This window comes from Borostomias antarcticus (assembly GCF_949987555.1).
Source record: "Borostomias antarcticus genome assembly, chromosome: 21".
Classification (NCBI taxonomy): Eukaryota; Metazoa; Chordata; class Actinopteri; order Stomiiformes; family Stomiidae; genus Borostomias; species Borostomias antarcticus.
This window is the reverse complement of record NC_140254.1, coordinates 1,851,384-1,875,499: the sequence shown is the minus strand read 5'-3', so window position 1 is coordinate 1,875,499 and position 24,116 is coordinate 1,851,384. Positions and strand designations below refer to the sequence as shown.

Sequence of the window (24,116 nt, the reverse complement as noted above, 5' to 3'; positions counted from 1 at the left end):
TTGCGGCCCCGGCACCTTTCTTCGATTTCAGCGTGTAATGGCACATGGCTCCCAGTGAACGTAAGGATTTGCTCGTTCAGAAAAGCGCAATCTAATTTAGCGTGGTGTAAAAAGCAATGCCAGAGATAAGATTAATTCACATGGAGATAAAGGGGGCTCAAATTGAATCCGCTGCCGGGCACGGGGAGCACACGCACGCACACACGCACCCGCGCACACACACACACACACACACACACACACACATCTCTGTACGCTGTCTGGCCCGCAGACCACCTCCTGTGAGGAATCAGTGTCAGAATGAGGGGGATATTAATTGATTCATGTGTCTACACTCTACGCTATCTGCTGCATAACTGGATCCTTTACACAGCACCAGTGGGGGGGAGATAAGCACTCGGTATTTGCCCGGTCACAGCTCAGCCATCTTGAGGCTCTCTCCAAGATGCCACAGCAACAGGCCAGTGGCAGCTGCTGGTGTACTCACCAGTAAAACCGTCCAGAATGTTCTGGAAGCGCCAAACTGTGCCTTGACATTTGAGAAGTCAAAAAACGGCAGGGATCTGGGTGAGTGCGATAAGGAGGGCGCCCTCGCTGGCACCCTGGCCTTTGGGCAGTTGAGAGCTCACCAGACCCACCAGTGACATCCTCTGAACTTCTGAAGACCTTTCCGCTAGCCAGCGGGTGGTACTGTACGCGCTGAGGAATGAAGGCCAGCGTTGTCTAGCAACAGTTCTCAGTTGGCCCTTCTTTTCTCACAGATATGCACTCGCTAAAATATGTATAGGTCTAACACCAGACGTTCATGAACAAAACCGGTATAGTTGGCTATAATGGAAGTGGCTTTAGTAGAACAGAGCACATACTTTCTAAAAAATGAGCAGTAGTCCAGATCCACTGTATCCGCTGGCAGCGGATTCAATTTGAGCTCCCTTTATCTCCATGTGAATTAATCTTATCTCTGGCATTGCTTTTTACACCACGCTAAATTAGATTGCGCTTTTCTGAACGAGCAAATCCTTACGTTCACTGGGAGCCATGTGCCATTACACGCTGAAATCCGCTGGTCACAATGCAGGCATTGTAACTGTGTTTGAATAGGCCTAATATCATTATTACGAGGTTTTCCCTGATTACCTACAGTAGGAGCCCTCTTCATATTCATCTACTGTATGAGGTCAGCCCAGGAGAACAGCCAAAGACAAATGAGTATTGATACAGCAACAATGACTGACACTGTCTGAGCGCTCAGATCAGCCTCAAAGGAATGAGACAAGCATCTGGAGGCCTCTTTCTGTCCGGCAGCGAATGTAACAGGTAACAGATGTAACAGGTAGCAGATGTAACCCCTCGAATTTCTACTGACCACGCAGACACGTTCTCTCTGGTTCACAGTTTATTCTGGAGGCACAATAACAGACATCAGTGGGTGGTTGGCTGTACCCTCTGCTCCAGCACATCGCTCTCCATTCTCATAGCAAAAGGGCGCAACGTGACCATATATATTTTTCATCCATTACAATACCTAACACATTAACAGACTAATACAAGAACGGCGTTACCTGGAGGCACAATAACAGACATCAGTGGGTGGTTGGCTGTACCCTCTGCTCCAGCACATAGCTCTCTGTTCTCATAGCAAAAGGGCGCAACGTGACCATATATATTTTTCCTCCATTACTGTCAGTCAGTAGAAATTCGAGGGGTTACAGGAACACAAGGCAGGAGACTCTCCAGGTTTGTGTAATCTGACGCAAACAGCCGCTGAGTGGAGCAAGTCTTGCCCAAGCCTTTATTTTGCAAACAATGGTAATTATGCTTTTATCTCAGTCATGCAAGCAGCGTATGCGACAATGGCCTTCCACAGTAGCACTGCTTTCATGGAGTGCCAACAGCACGCACGCACACGCACACACACACACACACACACACACACACACACACACACACACACACACACACACACACAGCTCTGTTAGGGAATCTAGAACACCCTGCTCTTTGGCCTGTTCTGATTGTTTCTGGTATTGATAGTTCTGCTTTATAACGTAGATTGAAAGAGAGAGAGAGAGGGGGAGATTGATGAAGAGGCTGAGGAAAAAGGGGGGTCAAATGGCAACATTGAATAGATGGGGTTACATACTGTATGAGATCCCTTCATGCAGAATGACTGAGGTGGACATTGTGTAGGAGCAATGGATCATCAAGTGTCTTCAATGGGATCTGTAACACAACCAGGAAGTCTTTTTTGGGCTGTTCAATCTGTTCAAGTCGCTAATTAAATGATAACAGTGAATTAAATTGCAGGGTCATGAGAACAGACTCCCGTTCTTGTCAAGGCAGCAGAATCAACTAGTAAAGTGCCCGTTAGGAAGATAGTCTTTAATGGCGCTGTCATCACATAAGCTCAGACACACAATACATCTGGGCCACCGTGATAGCCTGAGCCCCCTTTAAAGTGTGGAAAACAAACTCGCATAGAAATAATAATTGTACTAATCACATGCATTCTCATATTAAATAACTACAGCCTCGTGATGTAAGCAACAACATAATAGTTTATTTATTTTTTATTTTTTACACTATTTAGAAAATAAAACACATTGATAAATACAAATTTAAAAAGCAACTTGATTCGGTGAATTGATCACCTTGTTCCCACAGCAACACATCGTCTTTTAATTTTGACATAGCTCTTTCTGACTATGGGGGTCTGGAGTAGCAGCCCCCCTGAAGCAGACTGGGTCACAAACTGCAATGGAATACTTTAGGACTGGCATGCAGATGCTTGAGAGATCCCCGTTTACAGACACAAGAGAATGGGTTGGCACATTGAGACAACAACATCTAGAAACATCTGGGGAAAAAATCTATTTACACAAATAATAAATAAGACGGAAAAAATAAATGTTCAGTCCACGGCCATTCTGCTGTACAGTAGTATATTCGTCCAATGGTAACATTTCCTTGGAAACGTCAACCTCTGTCCGGAAAAAACGTCTGTTCCCTATCCAGCCGTGCCAAAGAAAACGTCAATATAGTACAGAACAAAATGGGATGTTCACCCACAGTAGATTGCACCATTTACAGAGTATTACAAAACAAACACAATATCACCCAGTTAGTTGGCATCATTTTTTTTTTTGCTGCAGTTTGTTTCGCGGTGTAGTTTTCAAGACAACAGCTTGTTCTTGGTGTTTGTTGTTTTTTGTCCCAGTAAGGCAGGAAGTTGCAGAGGTCTGCAACAGTGAACGTCCGGAAAACGTCCTGTCGAGATGAGGAGGATGCCCCGACTCAGTTCCCATTCAAGTTGCGTTTGACAGAAGTGTGTGGCAGGAAAGAGTGCATGTTGGATAGGAATGCAGGTGAAGGGAAAAGGACCCTGGTAGTATGTTAAAATGTTGGAGGGGATCATGTCCGATTAGCCCAATTCAAAGTCCAAATGTTGCCGATGGATTTTCTGGGTGTGGAGCACAGCACAGAGAGAAAACCAGCATGATATGGATGCAACCAGGACCAGAACCTAGGACCCAGGAACCCAGATCTAGACCCAAGGACCAAGGACCCAGGACCCAGGATCCAGGACAAGATGCAGGAACCCAGGACCCAGAGGACCCAGTCCCTGTCCTGGGGTTGATCAGGTCTCAGGGATCAGTGCTATCTCCCTTCCAGGCAGTCCAGGTACTCCAGCGCCAGGTCATAGCAGAACCGGTACTGTTCCTGGAAAACAACAGCAATCCTCTGTTAGCATTTATCCAGGCTATGACAGCAAACAACACATATATCCCTCAGGCTTTACTTTGAGAATAAAAACATTTCTAACTTGAAAGGGTATTCAGAGAGCACAGGGCTCTGACCATTAATGCATTTTGTTGTTGTAATCAAGTTGAAATAGTTAAACTCACTCTTCAGTATAAATATAGCACACTGGCACCACTGAAGATTAAGCTTTTTGGTGGTGTAACTGATTGTGGTCTTTGAGAGGTGGTCATGTATGAACACAACTGAACATACTTGTGTACTTGTGTAATTTTTTTCAATCAGCCATTATAGACAATAACAGAAGACATAAGTTACAAAACTATATACAGAAATTAAGTCCAGTGTTCATTCCTCTGGGGGGTAAAAAGAACGGGCACTACATTAATGTGTAAGTTGATAAACATGAATAGATAAGTAAGCAGCACGGTTTGACTGTCCCTGTCTTTTTTCATGTGATATCAGAGTGCATTTAGTAGAACATAGGTTGTGGGATGTTCCAATCGCTCTGGTAGTTTTTGTATAATCCTTCTATGTGACGGATAATACCGTTTTTTTTCGTTTGCTTCAACACTTAAATTAAAAAGAACACATAGTTAGTGAAACCTGACACTCGAGGCGCAAAACCTCAGCCCAGATGTGCAGGTCGTTTATGATGTATATGTAGGCTAATATCACAGAATCCAGGCTAAGAAAATGTAACTTTCCCTAATACAGTGTTTATCTGATTTGTTTTTCCTGAGTCAGATATTTTGTTTTACATGCATAGAAACATAAGACAATATTGGGCATAAACAGCAAAAAAAAAAGTTTATATCAAAAGTCAAACCCGGGCCGACGCATTGCTAGACTGGTACATTACTGCTTGGCCACTGGCTATAGGACCTCTGGCAGGAGAAGTAAATATAAAGGGAAAGAGCCAGTCCAACTATGGCACATGTTGTTTTCTTTCAATTCATGTATCCGCCCAGTGATGGTGATCCGCACCAAAATTTCATATGTTCGAAGTTGGCCCATGCTACACCCCTCCACCGAGTTTCATGAAAATCACTTTGGTAGTTTTTGTATAATCCTGCTATGTGACCGAACAAACGAACAAAATAACACACATGACCGAAAATATACCCTCCGCCAGCGGTCGCTGGGCGGAGCCAAACATGACTGTGGCAGACTGATTGTCTTTTCATGGGTTTACCACATGAATACATCCATGGTTTACCATGGTCTCCACCATGTTGGGCTTGGAATTGCGTAGCGTCTTGGCGGCGTAGAAGACATCAACCACGCTGTGATGGCGGATCATCTCCAGGATCATGGTGCAGGCACAGAATGTCCCACTCCGACCGCCGCCATTCCTGTTACAAACACACACACACACACACGCACACACACACAAACACACATGCACACACAAACACACACGCACAAACACACACACACACGCACAATCACATACACACACACACACACCCAAACACACACAAACACGCACACACACACACACACACACACACACACAAACACACACGCACACACACACACACACACACACACACACACACACACACACACACACACACACATAAAACATTACATTACAGTCATTTAGCAGACTCTATTATCGAAAGGGACTATAATAAGGGATAATAATTGCAGTTGCTGTAGGAAGTCTGTACTACTACTCGCCAAGTACATCTCCTTTCTAAGCAGGTGACTAAGAGCATAAGCTAGTACTAAAACCAGAGTGCAAGAGTATCAAGCAAACACATGAGACATGAGAGACTTGATGAGGATGACAAGAGTTCAGAGATTGACGCGGTTTCAGAAGAGGCACAGTTAAACTGAAATGTCACGGCTCGACTCAAGCTCAGATGGAGAATCTTGGGGAAAAAGGGCAGCTGGCAGACTCGCATTGGCAACACGATCTCATTAAGGAACAGGCAACAGGAAGTTATTAGCGTAATCTGGGATGCAGCATCCAATTGGCCCACAGGCGGACATACCGAGATACGGAGAGAGAACAGGAGGCTAGGGAGGCGAAGCGGCAATTACCATCCCCTGTTATTGTAAATCGACAAGCACTTGGGCTTTGACTGTTTATGCTGCCTCATTTAGCAGTAGGAACTCGGAAAAGTATCTTCCTTCTGACGACTGTGAGCAGATGTGACGGTATCATCTGGACAGGCGCAAGCTCAGAGGACGGTGTCCAATGTGTCGGACGACGCCTGCATTATGACTGTTAACAGACAGAGGCGACGGTATTGTAGACCAAGGCTTGAATACAAGTCGAGCAAGACTACCTCCAAGGGTATCATGAATGTTGATGCTGTTATGTTATACCGCCGTGCCATCTGTTATCTCTGCTATACATAATTCAGATCCATTTTACCATCATGGCAGATTAGTGTCAGTTCTAAAAGGAGTTGCTCATGAATATGAAAGTTATACAAGTTGAAAGCTATTTGAAAGTGGGACGTGGGTGGGGTGAGGTGGTTGAACTCACAGGCAGTGGATGATGGTGCGACCCTCTCCGCACTCCCTCTGCCAATTGTGCACTTGGGCCAGCAGGCTGAGGAAGGCCTTCTTGGAATCGGGCACGTCGCGGTACGGCGACCAGCGCAGGAACTGGAAATGACGCACCACCAGCTGGCCCTCCTGAATCTGAGAGAGAGAGAGGGGGGGGAGAGTGGGGGGCAGAGGGAAACAAACAAACAAACAAACAAAGAAGGAATTGGGACGGGAAAACAGCACATACTCAACAAGGTTTGTACCTGTGTACGGCATCATGTACATGCAGGGGTGAAAATTAACTTTTTGGCTCACGGTGAGTCACCTGCCAAGGGGACTGTAGATGAAAAAAATCTACCGGCCAAGTATATCTTTTTTTCAGATAGCCTTCCCAAATCTAGTCGCCAAGTGGACATTTTACCTGCATTTGGCCGGTGGCAGGTGTTACATTTTCAGTGTAATTTTCAGCCCTGTGTACATGGTTGTGATCAGCCGCCTCCCTCAGGGCCCAGGCTCCTGTCTCTCACACCCCCACCACCTCTTTGCTCACTACTCAGTCTAGTGTTGTTGACCACAAGGGAGGTGGAATACCTGCTTGGGTACAGGATTATCATCTTCCTGTCCTGGCCAGCTGTGATTGGTGGGATCCTGTGGAGAGGCAGCGTGGCAAAGTGGTTGACACTCAGTGTGTGCGTCTGTCTCAGAAGGGGAGGGAGGGGTGAGGAGCTGAGTGCAGCACGGTGCCGACAGGGTCGACGGGGGGCTGACATGGAGGGTGTAGGTGTGGGGCAGGAGGGGCAGAGACTAGGGGAGCTAGCTGGCCAGTGACAGGTGTCTGGCCAGGGGTTGTCTGGAGGAGACAGGAGAGTGCCTGGGTGGCCGTCGGAGGTGGTCATGTCAAAGGGAGGTGTTGGAGGGTGTGTGTCTAATCTAGGATGGGACTAGGAGATAGGAGACAAAACCACTCAGACAGGCACGCTCACCGACCTCACAGACAGGCACGTGCACACATGCTTACACACGCACGCACTCACACGCACTCTCATGCACACGCACTCACACACACTCACACCCACTCACACTCACACACATGCACACACCTTTCATGTACAAAATTTCACAAGGGAATATATAAACTATTTTCTCAAAATTTAAAATGCTTATAATTCCACCATTGCTGTGTCTAAGGTGGCCTTTTGAGGTAACTGCCTCTATTACTCTGTCTACAGTTCCTCATTTACCCTTCTAAGTAGAAAGGTGTTGAAAAGATAAACGAGACAGCTACTGTAGGTCTCCCCACTAAATAAGTCTGTGATGACGGGAGAAGAGAAGGAAGTTGAAAAGTACTTAAAAAAATTAAAAAAATGTAGCTACGCTAACCGCTGACTGCTTGTCTCGGGGCACGAGGATAAAAAGCCACCGGCCCCAGGACGGTCCCAGCCCCAGGACGGGCGTGGCCCCAGGACGGTCCCAGCCCCAGGACGATCCCAGCCCCAGGACGGGCGCGGCCGACGGACTCACCCGCGTGATGTTCTGAACCCGGAACAGACGGACGATGACGTCGTCGTCCGCAGTCCTGGACAGGAGCTCCACTGTCACCGGCCCAAACTGCTGCAGGCCCGGCTCGGGCCAGTACTGGAGGCAAGGCTGGGAAGACGGAGGGAGGACGGAGGGAGGGAGAGAAGGAAGCGGCAGGGAGAGGAGGGAGATAGCGGCGGGGCATTAGGACGGCGGCTTGAGGGAGGACAAATAATTATGATCAGAACGGTATGGAGAAACACAATAACAAGACACCTGAGTATCAACAGGAGAGACGATCACCCCAAATGACAATGATTAGCCTGCCCGCAAACAGCAGCGTCGATTAAATGAGCGAAAAAACAAGCACTGTCTGGAACAGTCCCGCGTACGAGCCCACTGTTGGCCGTTTGAATTATTCATGATGCTAAATCATTAACATTAGCCCATTATGAATTAATACGACGGGGAACCTGGCCTGTGCCTCCGAGAGATAAACAGGGAGAGAGTTAGTCAGGGTTGGTTGGTGCACAAAAACCCAGGTCTTTAATCAGTACCACTCTTTACTGCTGCTTCAAAGGCTCTCCTTAATCAATGGGGCGGGGGGGGGTAGTTAGCGGAGCCAGCGGTGACAGTGAGGGGCAGTGGGGACCCCAGAGGAGGGGGTTGTGATAAGGCCTTGACAGGAGGGTATTAACGGGTTGACGCAGGGCGCGGGGGGGGGGGGGGGGTATTTAAACACAGAGACAGGCGGCAGTGGAGATGGGGCAAGGTGTGTGAGAAGTGCTAATCTACTGGCAGGATAGAGAGAGAGAGAGAGAGAGAGAGAGAGAGAGAGAGAGAGACAGAGAGAGAGAGAGAGAGACAGAGATGACGATGACAGCCATGGAGGAAATGTTGTATAGGGAACATACCATGACATACTGTCAGGACAAAGATAGCGAGACGACAGAACAAACCCACGCATGGGCAAACATGGGCGGAGAGAGAGAGCGATAAGAATGTGTTAATAACCTGGCAACCCCCGGGATAAGAATATGTTAATAACCTGGCAACCCCCGGGATTAAAACAACCTTCCTGCTAGACGTCACATGCAGTATGGCAGAAGAGCTACAGTACATCTGAATAAGCACAGGCCATAGAAAAGCATGCACTCTCAATCATGCACTGTCTCACCCAGTCCCAAGTCCACCCCCCCCCCCCCCCCACCCCTCTCTCCTCCCCCTCTCACCCAGTCCCAAGTCCCCCCCCCCCTCTCTCCCCTCCCCCTCTCACCCAGTCCCAAGTCCCCCCCCCACGCCCCCCCCCCCCCCTCTCTCTCCTCCCCTTCTCACCCAGGCCGAGTTGGACTGGTTGAGCTGGTTGAGCATGACCACCGAGGTGCAGCCGTAGTCGTACACCAGGCGCCAGAAGTCGGCGGTGGTGCCGGGCAGGGGGTGCGGCGTGACCACGAAGGCGGCGGGCAGGTGGAAGCTGTCGGTGAGCGCGGCGTTGATATAGTCGCTGCCCTCGCCCTCGGTGGTGACCAGGAAGGCCAGGGCGCGGTCGGGCGGCAGCACGTCCATGCTGCGGTTCTTCTCGCGGTTCCGGGGGAGCAGCGAAATGCTGCACTCCTCCACGTCCAGGTGGGGGGTCACTGAGTTCAACGTCTGGGGGATGGACGGGGTAGGAGAGGGGCGGGGCGGGGGGCACGGGGGGAGGCGAGAGGGTTGGACACAAAAGAGGGGGAGAGAGAAAGAGATGAGAACAAATACCGCACATGCAGTTTGTGTGCGCACGTGTGTGAGATTGTAATTAGACCGGACAGACGAGAGAGAGGGAGATGAAAGAGAGATGGAGAGCAACATTGGTAATTAACTCGGCTCAAACAGATCAACTGTCAATATTTGACAAGCACGACTATTTCACATTCTAATCGCCCTGCTGAAACTTTTAAAATGCATTTAGCATCAGTCAAAACCATGAAGGGGCTTAATGGATGAAAACATTTGAGCGATCTCATGCATTATGAATAAACACTTTATGAGTCTTTGGGAAATTAAATTGGAAGGAAAATTAAACTTATTATCTGAATTGCTGTATATTGTGCATAACTCCCTATTGATTTTGACAGTGTGCATAGTGCATCCTAGTTATTAGTGCACTGGCTCGCATCTGGGGTGTGCTGATATTATGAAAATATGATTTCCTTGGAGGGGCACCACTATAAGCTTTTGATTGTTTGCTTGAGAGAAATGTGAAATAGTAATTATTCCCACTAATCCTTAGTGCCATTAAAATAGGTAGGATCAGGGTTACATCCACAGTAGTTGAGTGAGCTCATATCCTTTTCGTACAGGAATGGGACCTACTGTTACTATCAAATGCTCTGCTGTATTACACTATAAAACAGCACATTATACACAGTGCCATGATGGGTGCCTTAACGTGACTCTGCATCATGTTCAGAGTGAGTGTGAGTTTGAGTGTGTCTGTGCGTGTGTTAGTGTGTACAGTATGTATGTGCACTGTGTCTGTGTGTGTGAGAGTGCACGTGTGAGAGAGAATGTGTGCCAGTGTGTGTTTAGGGTGTGTGTGTGTGTGTGTGTATGCATGTATATGTGTAAGAGAGACAGAGAGAAAGAGAGAGAGAGAGAGAGAGAGAGAGAGAGAGAGAGAGAGAGAAAGAGAGAGGGTGTGCCTGTATCTGTGTGTGTGTATGTGTGTGTGCGTGTGCGTGTGTGTGTGTGTGTGTGTGTGTGTGTGTGTTACCTGGAACTCCTCTCTGAGCTGCGAGGTGTTGCTCTGTGAGTCCACCCTCAGCATGTCCTTATAGGCGATAGCAAACTCATTGACAGGGATGGCTGTCTCCCCACACAGACACGCCTCCAGAATGGCATCATGGATAAACACATACTGCTCCTAGGAGGATAGACATGGAGAGAGAGAGAGAGAGAGGGAGGGGATAGGAGGGAGGGAGGGAGGGAGGGAAGGTAGGAGGGAGGGTGAGAGAGAGAGAGAGAGAGAGAGAGAGAGAGAGAGAGAGAGAGGGAGGGGATAGGAGGGAGGGAGGGAGGGAAGGTAGGAGGGAGGGTGAGAGAGAGAGAGAGAGAGAGAGAGAGAGAGAGAGAGGGAGGGGATAGGAGGGAGGGAAGGTAGGAGGGAGGGTGAGATGGATGAAAGGTAGGAGAGAGGGATGGAAGGGAGGGGGGAAGGGAGGAGGGAAGAAGGAGGGATGGCAGGTGGGAGGGGGGGAGTTGGGCAGGCAGAAGGATGCAGGAGCGATGAGGAGGGAGGTACAGTAGAGATAAGGAGGGAGGTACAGTAGAGATAAGGAGGGAGGTACAGTAGAGATAAGGAGAGAGGTACAGTAGAGATAAGGAGAGAGGTACAGTAGAGATAAGGAGAGAGGTACAGTAGAGATAAGGAGGGAGGTACAGTAGAGATAAGGAGGGAGGTACAGTAGAGATAAGGAGGGAGGTACAGTAGAGATAAGGAGAGAGGTACAGTAGAGATAAGGAGGGAGGTACAGTAGAGATAAGGAGAGAGGTACAGTAGAGATAAGGAGGGAGGTACAGTAGAGATAAGGAGGGAGGTACAGTAGAGATAAGGAGGGAGGTACAGTAGAGATAAGGAGGAGGAGAGTCACACAGATATACAGATAAGAGCAGAAAACAAAAAAAGCTATCTTGTTTTGATAATCGGCCCATAATTGTCCGCTTGGGAGTCAACACTAGATTTTATCACGGTTGTTGTCCCAGAGTAATTGCCATAAATGTCAACATTCGCCACATCACCACGCCCTGACACAAACATTGTTTTCATGATGGTAAATTGTTTTGAAAGTGGGGAAGACGATAATAATACACCAGAGGCAGAAGATCCCTCCACACAACACTCAATTCTTTCTGACATCTTTCTGACATCAAAAAAATCACAGGGAGGTGAATATAGACACGCATTTATTAATGTAATTTGGAGAGAAAATCTTTTTACCTGACTGTTTATGAGAAGATAATCATTAGTAAACTAGTCACAGAAGCAGAAAATGAGACATCACTCCATAGCAGTTCCTGCTATCATATTGTTATACATCTTATGGTAAATGGTAAATTCATTTTATCCAAAGACAATGGCCTCTCATTCACACACCAATGGCAGCAGCTGCCATTCAAGGGCCTGCTCATTGGGAGCAATTTGGGGTTCAGTGTCTTACCCAAGGACACTTCGACATGTGGACAGGAGGAGCCGGGATTCGAATCGAGATGTGTGTGTGTGTGTGTGTGTGTGTGTGTGTGTGTGTGTGTGTGTGTGTGTGTGTGTGTGCGTGCGGTTGGTACCTCTGTCTGGATCATGTTGATGCGTCTGGAGCACAGAGTTTTGACACAGTTGTAGATGTCCACCACGCCCTCACACTCAGCCATATCCAGCATAACGTCCAGCACGATGTAGCAGCCCGTCCGTCCGGCGCCCATGCTGCCGTGCGGCACAAAGGTCAGGGGTCAAACACAGCTCGGGCAGAAAGGCGGTAGTGCGTACTGTGTGTGTGTTTCTTTGCGTGTGTGTGTTTCTGTGTGTGTGTTACCTGCAGTGCACCACCACGGGGCCGGCGTCGGGGGGCGTGGAGGCCTTGACGCGGCGCAGGAAGGCCAGCAGGCCCGTGGCGTGGTAGGGGACGCCGTGCTCCGGCCAGGACGTGAAGTGAAACTGGCAGACCTCGTGCTTGGCGGGGTAACCCCTCTGCTCAGAAAACAGCATGCACGCACGCACACATACACACACACACACACACAAACATCGACACGCACGCGCACACAGACACACGCAGACACACACGCACGCACGCGCACACACAAACATACACACACACACACACACACACACACACACGCACACAAACACACACACACACACACACACACAGTCAATAGGAGGCTGTTAGCAGCAAGCGGATGTTGAAGCAATGGGAAGTTGCCATTTCTATTAGAAAGCAATTTACCCTTATCAACACGTTATTGTGCCACTATAAAAGACGGTGAGAGAGAGAGAGAGAGAGAGGGGGGGGGGGGGGGAGAGGGGGGAGGGGGAGATGATCTCCCAGTCTGATGCGTTGCCGTCTCCAGGTTACAGACAATAAGCGCAGCTCACCCGCTCCATGGCGAAGGTGCGGACGGTGTATTCCGCTAGCGTCTCCGTCTTCAGCAGTGTGATCTTGATGTCGCCGTAGAGTTCACTGTCGTCGGGCCAGTACTTACAGCACTTCATCTGAACCCACGCGCGCACAGGAACACACACACACGCGCACGCACGCACACACACACACGCACACACACACACGCACACACACACAGATTTAAGGATAATAGGGCTTGATCTAGCTTACCTTTAAGCCCACGCTCAAGAACGAAATCAATAAATGACCCGTCGATAATCATCGACTGCTCTCCATCTGCTATCGCTGGCCTATGCCAGCTGCGGCCTATCATACTGTACTGTATGTACAAAAACAACAACAGAAAAGCAAGTAGACGAGCAGCATTACAGCAGTTAACAGCATGCGGTGTTAGAGGGAGAACAGGTCGTTCTCATCAGCAGCAGATAGCAGGTGGTTAGCTTTGGAGCCCCCGCTGCAAGATGCCGGCGGCAGTCGCTCACGGCCTGCTGCTGGACGAGCTACTCCCACACACCTCCGATCCATGGAGAACGACGAGACAGGCCCTATTAATACGCCGACACGATCCATGCGCCTTCCTCCCACCGAGGGGGGGGGGGCGGAAAGGTGAGGAGAGAGGTCACGGGAGGAAGAGAGAAACCTACCCGTCCCACCTCCACCAGCTTAGTGATCATGACAATACTGAAGCAGTTCTCCTGCCACACCATCCTCCAGAAGTCATAGATCATCTCCTGCTTGGGCCCTGTGGAGGCGGAGAGAGAGAGAGACAGGGAGAGAGAGAGAGAGAGAGAGAGACGGAGGAGTGGAGGGATCAAGGAGATAGGAGGGCGGGGGAGTAGAAAGGGTGGAGGTGGGTTCATAAGTCAGGGTGAATAGCAGCACTAACCATCGACTCTTTGCATTATGCTTTTCACCCCTTGAATCCTCGCCATGGGAAAAAAAGAAGTGGAAAATAAAGGGCTGGCGCCGTGTCCGTTGATGAGCTACGACTCCGCCCGCGCGTTTTTATAATGCCGAGCGAAATGTCACTTCGATTCGCCCACAAATCGTATTTCGACGGCGCCACTCGTCCGGCACAAATCAGGACGCTGGCACTTTCATTGATTTCGTTACACCGGGGTTTTGATGAGATCACATGGCCTAGAGACTTGCGACACTGCTACATCAGTGTCAGGCTATGGCCTTTAATGCCCCCACCCCCTCCCCCCAAAAAAACAATAAAACAACAACAAAACAACAACTTTCACTTCAACCACTGCCTGGCAACAGCATTGTGTCTTCGATGTGAATACAATGACCTATGCTGTAGCTGGGACAGATAAGACTCGGTCAGAGAAGAAGGTCACTGCGTCTGACAGCGACAGGCATGAGACTGCCCGCCGTACATTCCCATGGCGCATTGCTGAACGCCGACGGCAGGACACACTTTTTTTTTGTGTTCCTATTAAGACACAATGCATATACTGTACGTAGCTCGGTCGCACGGAGATAGCCGATACGTGAGCGAACGCACAATGCCTGCCTGAAAGCGATACGCTTCTTTTCACCGAGCACTTCACCCTCAAGTCCTGACAAGATGAATGGAAGGTAAAGTGTCTGACTGCTCGCCCCAGAGCGAACCCTGCTATCGGCCAAGTCAAGGCTGGACTGGGGAGGTTGCTCGTTCTGGAGGCGCGCCACATCGCTGGCGTTGCCGTGGAGACATCCAGGGCCTTCTCCACCTCCTCCTCCTCCTCCTCCACCCTTCTCTCTGGACGCCATGATGCATCTGCCTTCCCTGGCGTCTGTTGCTTTCCACTGTGGTGTGTTTGCCTTCAGGCTCATCAAATACAGCCCGCCTGCCTGTGAGGCAGCCGCACGCCGGCGCGCCTTTCTGTGTCCACGGCTACTGTGGGCCTTCGATGTATAATGTAGATGTGTTGATGGAAGTTTTAATTTCCATCGTTTTAATTTGTGTTGAGGAATACGTGTGTGTGTGTGCGCGGGTGTGTGTGTGTGTTCATAAGTGAAGACGATGAAAATGTCTGATTGCGGAAGAACAAAGTGGTATTTGTGTGATATTGTACTGTAGCACCAAAAAAAAGATGTGGAAACAGCTAACAAACAAGATCAGAGCGGAAGAGGAATAAAGCGTGTGTGTGTGTGTGTGTGTGTGTGTGTGTGCGTGTGTGTGCGTGTGTGTATCAGTAAAAGATCGAGAGGAGGCAAGAAAAAGAGAGACTACACGGAGATCTACTGCAGAGTGGTGTAACCAATTAAGAACTATCAAGAATGGGTGAGCTGTTCATAGATAGTAATGTTTGGTTGGTATGTTGGGAAAGACAAAGCCTGATGAAACACAACTACACGTCTGTAGGAGGCTGCTGTACATATATGAATACATGAATAATTGAAATCCCTGAATTGCTATGAACAGCTGGGAGCTCCACCGCAAACACACACGCACGCACACGTGGATGCTTACCTTGGGTGGCGATGAAGTGGTTGGATCGCTGGTACCCCTGGACACCATGGACAGGCACAGAGAGGTGGAGAGAATAAAGAAAGACAGTGGGTTTTTAGCATCACAAAATCACCATCGGGACAAGGACTTTGCGGTCTGTACTGCACTCAACACATCCCCACTCCCCTCCGCTGTCCGACTCTTCGATGTCACGTCATCTGTTATTCATCTGAAAGGTATCCTTGGATCAGGGAGCTCACAGAGGCTGACGCCGGGGCTGGGACTGATCGCAAGGTTCAGTTTGTATTTTGTTCATGGTCCATTGGTGGGGAGTGTAGCCTTGCTTTCATTTTCAGGAGTTGTTTTAGTCACAGTTTGCTGACATTGTTTTTCAGGTATTACGTATTACCCACAATGCTTCCTCTAAATGAGGAAAACAGCAAAACAATGTCTGGGTTCCGTCTGCCAGCATCTGAGACAGTAAGTCAGTGTTTGAGACAGTCAGTCAGTGTTTGAGACAGTCAGTCAGTGTTTGAGACAGTCAGTCAGTGTTTGAGACAGTCAGTCAGTGTCTGAGACAGTCAGTCAGTGTCTGAGTCAGTCAGTCAGTGTTTGAGACAGTCAGTCAGTGTTTGAGACAGTCAGTCAGTGTGTGAGACAGTCAGTCAGTGTCTGAGACAGTCAGTCAGTGTTTGAGACAGTCAGTCAGTGTTTGAGACAGTCAGTCAGTGTTTGAGACAGTCAGTCAGTGTCTGAGACAGTCAGTCAGTGTTTGAGACAGTCAGTCAGTGTGTGAGACAGTCAGTCAGTGTCTGAGACAGTCAGTCAGTGTTTGAGACAGTCAGTCAGTGTCTGAGTCAGTCAGTGTTTGAGACAGTCAGTCAGTGTTTGAGACAGTCAGTCAGTGTCTGAGACAGTCAGTCAGTGTTTGAGACAGTCAGTGTTTGAGACAGTCAGTCAGTGTTTGAGACAGTCAGTCAGTGTTTGAGACAGTCAGTCAGTGTTTGAGACAGTCAGTCAGTGTTTGAGACAGTCAGTCAGTGTTTGAGACAGTCAGTGTTTGAGACAGTCAGTCAGTGTTTGAGACAGTCAGTCAGTGTCTGAGACAGTCAGTCAGTGTTTGAGACAGTCAGTCAGTGTTTGAGACAGTCAGTCAGTGTCTGAGACAGTCAGTCAGGGTTTGAGACAATCAGTCAGTGTCTGAGACAGTCACTCAGTGTTTGAGACAGTCAGTCAGTGTCTGAGACAGTCAGTCAGTGTTTGAGTCAGTCAGTCAGTGTCTGAGTCAGTCAGTCAGTGTCTGAGACAGTCAGTCAGTGTTTGAGACAGTCAGTCAGTGTCTGAGACAGTCAGTCAGTGTCTGAGACAGTCAGTCAGTGTTTGAGACAGTCAGTCAGTGTCTGAGTCAGTCAGTGTTTGAGACAGTCAGTCAGTGTTTGAGACAGTCAGTCAGTGTTTGAGACAGTCAGTCAGTGTTTGAGACAGTCAGTCAGTGTTTGAGACAGTCAGTCAGTGTCTGAGACAGTCAGTCAGTGTTTGAGACAGTCAGTGTTTGAGACAGTCAGTCAGTGTTTGAGACAGTCAGTGTTTGAGACAGTCAGTCAGTGTTTGAGACAGTCAGTGTTTGAGACAGTCAGTCAGTGTTTGAGACAGTCAGTCAGTGTTTGAGACAGTCAGTGTTTGAGACAGTCAGTCAGTGTTTGAGACAGTCAGTGTTTGAGACAGTCAGTCAGTGTTTGAGACAGTCAGTGTTTTAGGCAGACAATCCATTTTTCAGTGAGTTCCATTTCAGAGGTCGGCCCACAGTACTTTGCATGCACTGAGGAGAGAGCCGATGAAAAGCAGACTGACAAGTGAGTAATCTTTGACTCCGAGAGCAATTCCACCTGAGTGACACTGTCTGATATGGCTGCCTCTTTGCCTCTCAGCTTTGCATTAGTGCTGGTCTACCCATAGGATGCTGTGTGGCCAATAAGAAAGGCTGCTGTCAGCTGTGTACTCCCCAGTGCAGCTTCTGAGAGGAATGCAAAGCAAGATAGATCCTCAGCCCTCACTCAGCCCCCTGCTCAGAACCCTCACCCCTCCTGTGCAGTACAATAGCCACACACACACTCACACACAGACACACACACACCTCCATCCCACTCACTCATCCATATCATATTCCATAACTGCCATGCCACAGAGACAAGTGAAGATGGATGACCCCCCCCTCAATCCCAGGAGCCTTTGCTGCTGAGCTTCCCGGCCTTCGCCATCACACCTTATACTAGTTTCCTGTCTGTCACCTAGACAACCACACGCGCTTGCGATAGCATGCAAGGACACATTCAGGAGTGAGAAGACACAACAAAGGCCAATCTCTAACACATCACGTAATCGAAAGCAAGTTTTCACAAGATGGAAAAAGTCAAGAATTGCAAATTTCTCTCAATCAAGATCCTCAAAATCGTACGTGGTCGTCTATAAAGTAATTGAGCCACTAGCATGGCTATGGATGTACAGTATACCAAGTCAGAGAAAACAATGATTAAGGATAAATAAAAGTAAAAACAAATATAACCTCAAAACTGCACTTAATTCGGAAAAGAAATGCATTGAAATTCACAATATCAAAGGGCAAAATAAATGAATAACAAAACTATACTAGTGACAGTCCAGGCTTTGATCTTTAGTTTGGGCAAATTAGACCCAGGGGGAGGACAGTGACCTCAGGCCGAGACAGAGAGGCACAGCATGGAGCGAGATGAAGAGATCAGCTCTGAGAACGGTGGAGGGGTGCGGGGATGGGGGGGGGGAGGGTGAAAGAAGTACAGGTGGAAAGAAGAAGAGAAGCAGAGTACTTACTTCCCTGTTTATCCGAATCTATGAGGTCCCAAGGTTTGGAAACGAAGGGAGGAGAGAGAGAGAGAGGCAGGGGAGGGGAGGAAACAGAAGCTAGTTATTCTGATCAAAGACGTGGAGGAGGGTGATGAGGTTAGAGAACATGTTGTGCTGAACCACCTGTGGAGAAAACAAGATTTCCATCCTCGCACAGCTATTACTATGGCAAAGAGACTTTCTGCTATTGCCAGAGTGTATCTTTCACACATCCTACAATGAACCGATGCATCCTTAATTGAAAGTGGTTACATGCAAGGCTAATTTATGCAGCACAGCACATTAAAAATGGCATGAATCACCAAACACACAACGTCTACTCTCCTTCCACGGCCTCTTACTCAAACTTAGGTCCCGGCGTCCGTGCAAGTGAGGTAAACAGTAATCTGAGTACCCAGAAGTTCTTGCTTCTCGTTGAGTCGAATTTAGGCGAAAAAAACGTGATATTCGCGGACATCAATGAAAAGACTCTTGGACTTTATGGGCGTGAGGATGATAGGCTCTGTGCACCAGCTCCACTACTTCCTGAAAGTCACTTGGCATCTTTATTTCCTGTCCTATATGATTGGATTAAGTGATTAATCAGGTGTGCGGCAGACCCAGCGCACACCTGATTAATCACTTAATCCAATCATATTGGACAGGAAATAAAGAAGCCAAGTGACTTTCAGGAAGTAGTGAAGCTGGTGCACAGAGCCTATTGGGCCTGTGCAGATAGTGGGCTGTGCGGGGAGGCTGACTTGGCCTCTGATTGGTCACTGACCAACATATTTGACACAAAGAGTGATTTAGGCCACTTGGACATTTTTTACACGTTAACTCACCTCACAGAGTTGGCTAGCTACAGTTTTCTTCAGTCTTCTTTAATCAGGTGGATCAATTTTTCATTTATTCCTGACTATACGCTCCTGATGACATCATGTTCAAATACAGCTGAATTTGGAACATAATGGAAGGCGCTCGACCGGCACCACTCAGGTCGACAATGCTCCTATTCAGCCCACCTCCGCCCATGTACATTGAGTCAGCCCTCCACTTCCAATCTGGCCTCTCTGTCCATTTTGACCTCGTCTTTTGTGAAGACGGTGAATAATCAGGCATTCAGAGGGGGAAGCGGGCCCTGTCAAATGGCTCTCACGGCTCTGAGCTCTTACTGAGCACTTATCTTGACAGCGCTGCGTAAGAAACGCAGGCGTCATTAGTAAAATAGCCTTTCACTGTCACCTCGGCGTGACCTGCACTGTGTCAGGACGACACGTCATCAGCAGAGCCGGGTTCAGGCTGATGGGGATGGAGTAGCGTAGTACCACATGCAAAAACTCCCCGTCTAACCAAGACTTGTGACTCATCTCTCTCTCTCTTTCTCTCTCTCTTTCTTTCTCTCTCTCTTTCTTTCTCTCTCTCTTTCTCTCTCTCCCTTTAGGGGCCAGGCAGCGTAGCTGCCGGAACCCTATTGTATTTGCCTATATTATTATTATTATTACTATTATTATTATTATTATCCATCTTCCACTGAAGTCTGACTTCTCGTGGAGAAAAAATCACCAAACTTTGCACATAGCTCCAGTACTATACCCAAAGTCCTCAACCTGCATTGTAGGTCAATACACCTGAAGGTGGCACTACAGCAACAGTCTAAAGTTTAAAACTTTAAGAAATCATAATAAATCAGCCATAGGTGCTATCACTGTAAAACCACCATGTCAATGTAGTCCCAAGTGAGACAAAACTTTCATACGCTCTGACCTTGCAGGAATTTTGAAGTCCATCACTCTGATTTTTTCATAAACTGTAAAACCTATCAAACCTATCTCCTCCCACATTTTTTGTTCAATTGACACCAAATTCGTCCTTACCAAAGGATCCTTACAGATTTTTGAAATATGAAAAATTGAGTCCACAGTGTATCAAAAGGTTTTACTGTTAACAGTTCTGTATACAGTTCCTACGAATTCTTGCCAAATCAATGTCTGATCATCCTCATAAAAAGTGACAACATTGGCAACATATCCAAGATGTAGTGTGATTTTTTTCAGAATTTTATTTCAAAAAATGAATTTTTTACAGTATTCTGAATTATACCCTCAAACGGTCAATGTAAAAGAACATATCTAAATCTAACTCCTCCCACATTTTTTTTTCAATTGCAACCAAAATGCATGCACTGCATCATCAGACAGCCCACACCAAATGATCCAGACAGATTTTTTAAATATCAAAAACTGAGCGCATGATGCATCAAAATGTTTTACTATTACCAATACTGTACATTTAATACAAATTCTCTCTCAATAAATGTCCTATGTTCATGAAAAATTAGGGCAAAATTCTCATGAAAGGGTAGATGTAGTGTGATTTTTTTCAGAATTGTATAAAAAAAATTGAATTTTTAAAAATATGTTTAATTCTGTCCTCCGAAACCAACACTTCATACTGAGAAAACTGCACTACCCACAATCCAACGCAAGCTCCACCAATCGGAGACGTCGCTGTTGGCAACCGTACACAGCCCCCGCCGAGGATTACAATGAGTAAATTCATTGATTGGCCACTGACTGAGCACACAGCTGCTGAAGTTAATGTTCAATTATGAAGAAAAGCAAACAAAACCTGTCAAAATGAATAAACATATCTCATCCCACATTTTTCAATCAATTAATATCAAACTTGCTACACTGGATCTTCAGACTGTAATTCACAAACTCGTTGACCAGATTGTTGAATTATCAAAATCGAGCTTACAATGCATCAAAATGTTTTACACATTTTTTACGATGCAAAATGAACATTGGAATGTCAACTTTCTTGTTGTCTTCCTATTCTCTCGCTTATTGCTCCTAAACTTGTCGGAAATTGCCTGGCCCCGCCTCATCGCTGCGTAGCAGCTTTAATTCTCTCTTTTTTTCTCTCTCTCTCTTTTTTTCTCTCTCTCTTTCTCTCTTTCTTTCTCTCTCTCTTTCTCTCTCTCTCTCTCTATTTCTCTCTCTCTCTCTTTCTCTCTCTCTCTCTTTCTCTCTTTCTCTGTCTCTCGCCGTGAAGTCTTTTTGATCTTGAGAATAATATCCTACTATCCTACATTTACTGAGTAAATGTGCGTCAAGTTAAATTACTGTCAGTTTACTGTCACACTGTTTGAGGCAATATTTTGTCTTTTAAAAACTTTTTTTCAAGACTGCCCAGTAACAACTGCTTAATAACCGTAGCTAGCTAGCCTGAACACAGACACGTAGTAGCTCTCCTCAACACAGAGCTGGCCAGATATCCGTCTGGGTCCTGGATGAGCTGCTAGCTGGATTGTCAAGTTAGTTTTCCTGGAAACTCAGTGGAGCTGAGCTGTAGATGAGATCAAACTGGCGGCAGGTGAAAAGACCAGCCGTGTTCTGTCAGGACTGCTCTAATGTCACTCTTAGAGGGGACGCTAGTGGAGTGCGCGGCGAGTCACAGTGGGGACTTATGGGATCTTTTGGTGTTGCCGAGAACATGTCTACCTGAAAGCCCATATCCGGTCCCACAAGACATAGCGATGCTGGTCCAGGTAATCACAGGAAGACTATACCCTTGTTGAGCAACACAGAGAGAGAAAGAGAGAGAGAGAGAGAGAGAGAGAGAGAGACACACAGAGAGAGAGAGAGAGAGAGACACAGAGAGAGAGAGAGAGAATCCTGTCATATCCTTGGGCTTCTTTAGTCTAGCTGTGGCCTCAGCACAATTCCCACCGGAGTCTGGGGATGAGTTCTTTTAGGCTCAGATCTGGAGACAGCGGGAGAGGGGGGTAGGAACTTACGTCTATGTAGTTGGCGTTGACATAGTCTGAGTTGGGGTCTGCCAACAGGGAGTGCAGCTTGACTCGATGGCGGTCATCTGCGAGACGCAGGCAGAGAGAGATTCAGACAGGCGCCCCACAGCAGAGGCTTAAGGCAATATATCATCCTCAATGGAGGACTAGTGTTGTTGTGAATGTTGATAGGTTCATAAACTAATCATAGCGCATATCCTAGGTGAAGCTGACTCCAGGATGAACTTGAGTGGAGGTGAAGAACTTGCCTTGGCAGACCATGAAAAGTTAATAAGCCTCACCAGGGAGACATCTGCTTATATAATTCATAGGCATGGGTTAGTAAGTCTGCTGGCAAATAAACTTACACCCGAGGAGGCTGTCATGTCGGCCCTTGGTCTTGTCCTTCTTCTTGGTGACATCCCAGCCGTCGAAAAAACTCTGGGAGAAGAAAAAACAGCAAAAATACAAGGAAAGTGAGTTAGCACACACAAGGGAAATGTTCGTTAAAAGGCTGTGACAAACTCCCGCCCCCCTGGACCCTCGCCCCTGCTCCCGGCCCGGAACCCCCCCCCCCCGTGGACTCTTAATCGCGCACTCCCTGTTACTTCCCATTGACAACTGTCGCCATGTTTTGCCTCCTAATGTGTATGGTCTTGTGTTCATTATCCTGTCTTCCCTGTGTTTTGTTTGTGTCCCCATTGTCCCGTCCTAGTCCCCAGAGCTTCCCCTTCAGGTTCCCCCTTGTGCCCCCCTAGCTCCTATAGTACCCCATTGCTCTCCCACTCCTCTCCCTAGCCTCCTCAGGTGTCCTCCCTGTGCCCCCTGCTCTAGTGCTCCTCTAGCTTCTCCCTCAGGTTCCTCCTCCTGCTCCTCTGCTCCTTCTAACTGCAGGAGCTTGCCTCACTAAATTATTTTAAAGCTAGGATAAAAGTCATGGAGGAAAATGAAATGCAGGTTTATAAATGTTTTGACCCATAAGTGGTCAAATTGCTAGAAATAACCTTGTCTGCCTTCAACGCGTGGCTTTTCTTTTTTTCCTTGAATTATTCGATGCCTAATCTGTATCAATGCAATGTTGATGTTTTTATGTCTGTAATTTCTGTGCTGCTTTCTTGGCCAGGTCTCTCCTGCAAAAAGATACATTTTAATCTCAATGAGACTTAAGCTTGTTAGGTTTATTGAAAAAAAATGGTGCCCTAAGATAGCTTCCCCCCTGTGTCCCCTAATCTACCGATGTTTGTTTGTCTTCCAAACAAACATCTTTATTCATCTCACAGTGAAGTTACACATCACACGGTGGGAGGTGGCAACACCGAAACACACACACACACACACACACACACACACACACACACACACACACACACACACACACACACACACACACACACACACACACACACACACGTAATGACAGAAGCATCCACTGATGAAACCTCTCTCCTGCTCTGAACCCATTCCGACGTCCTTCCCTCAGGGGCAGCCGGGAGCAGACAGCAGGCAGCGTGCCCAACCACGCCCGGGGACCGATCCAAGTGCTCCTGTCCATCTTCGTCAGACACGGACAGCATTAGCGATCTGTTCTTCTGCGTGTTTTTCGCGGTGGGTTCTTTTGGAAGGAAACTCTTGCGAACACGGGGAGAACGTGCAAACTGAAAGGCCCAGAGACCTTCAGTACAAGGTACTGTACCACCGTAGCACACATGAGCGATTTTGAGTGTCTTGCTCAAGGTCACTTCGGCGCTGTCGGGAGCTGGGATCGAACCGGGGGACCTTGCGATCCCCAGCCGGCCGCTCTACTGTACCTCCTGAGCTACTGTATGTGCCACCCCCGTTCCCTCTCTAGTTCCCCGCCCTAGCTCTAGCCCAGTCCAAGTTCATGTTCCAGCCCCGGTTCCCAGTTCGAGCCCTGGTTCCAGGTCCCAGCTCTGTTCCCTGCTCCGGTCCTAGTTCCAGTCCTAGTCCCAGTCCCGGTCCCAGGTCTCCTGCGTCCTAGTTCCAGTCCTAGTCCCGGTCCCAGGTCTCCTGCGTCCTAGTTCCCTCTGCCCTCTGTGTTGGTGTCTTGTTTGGAATCCCT

The 24,116-nt window shown here is 47.8% G+C and overlaps 1 protein-coding gene across 1 annotated transcript in view; it reads right to left on the bottom strand.

The window, feature by feature from the left end:
- Positions 1-3,657: 3,657 nt before the first annotated feature.
- LOC311322978 (receptor-type tyrosine-protein phosphatase U-like) overlaps positions 3,658-24,116 on the bottom strand; it is a gene marked incomplete at both ends in the record, with an annotated part of 178,953 nt that continues 158,494 nt past the window's right edge. The window contains 13 exon segments of the mRNA XM_084455098.1: positions 3,658-3,720; positions 4,979-5,114; positions 6,263-6,420; positions 7,789-7,914; positions 9,121-9,435; positions 10,538-10,687; positions 12,106-12,241; positions 12,351-12,505; positions 12,914-13,030; positions 13,583-13,680; positions 15,403-15,439; positions 22,046-22,122; positions 22,405-22,477. Of these exon segments, the coding sequence (XP_084311224.1) occupies positions 3,658-3,720; positions 4,979-5,114; positions 6,263-6,420; positions 7,789-7,914; positions 9,121-9,435; positions 10,538-10,687; positions 12,106-12,241; positions 12,351-12,505; positions 12,914-13,030; positions 13,583-13,680; positions 15,403-15,439; positions 22,046-22,122; positions 22,405-22,477 (1,641 nt within the window).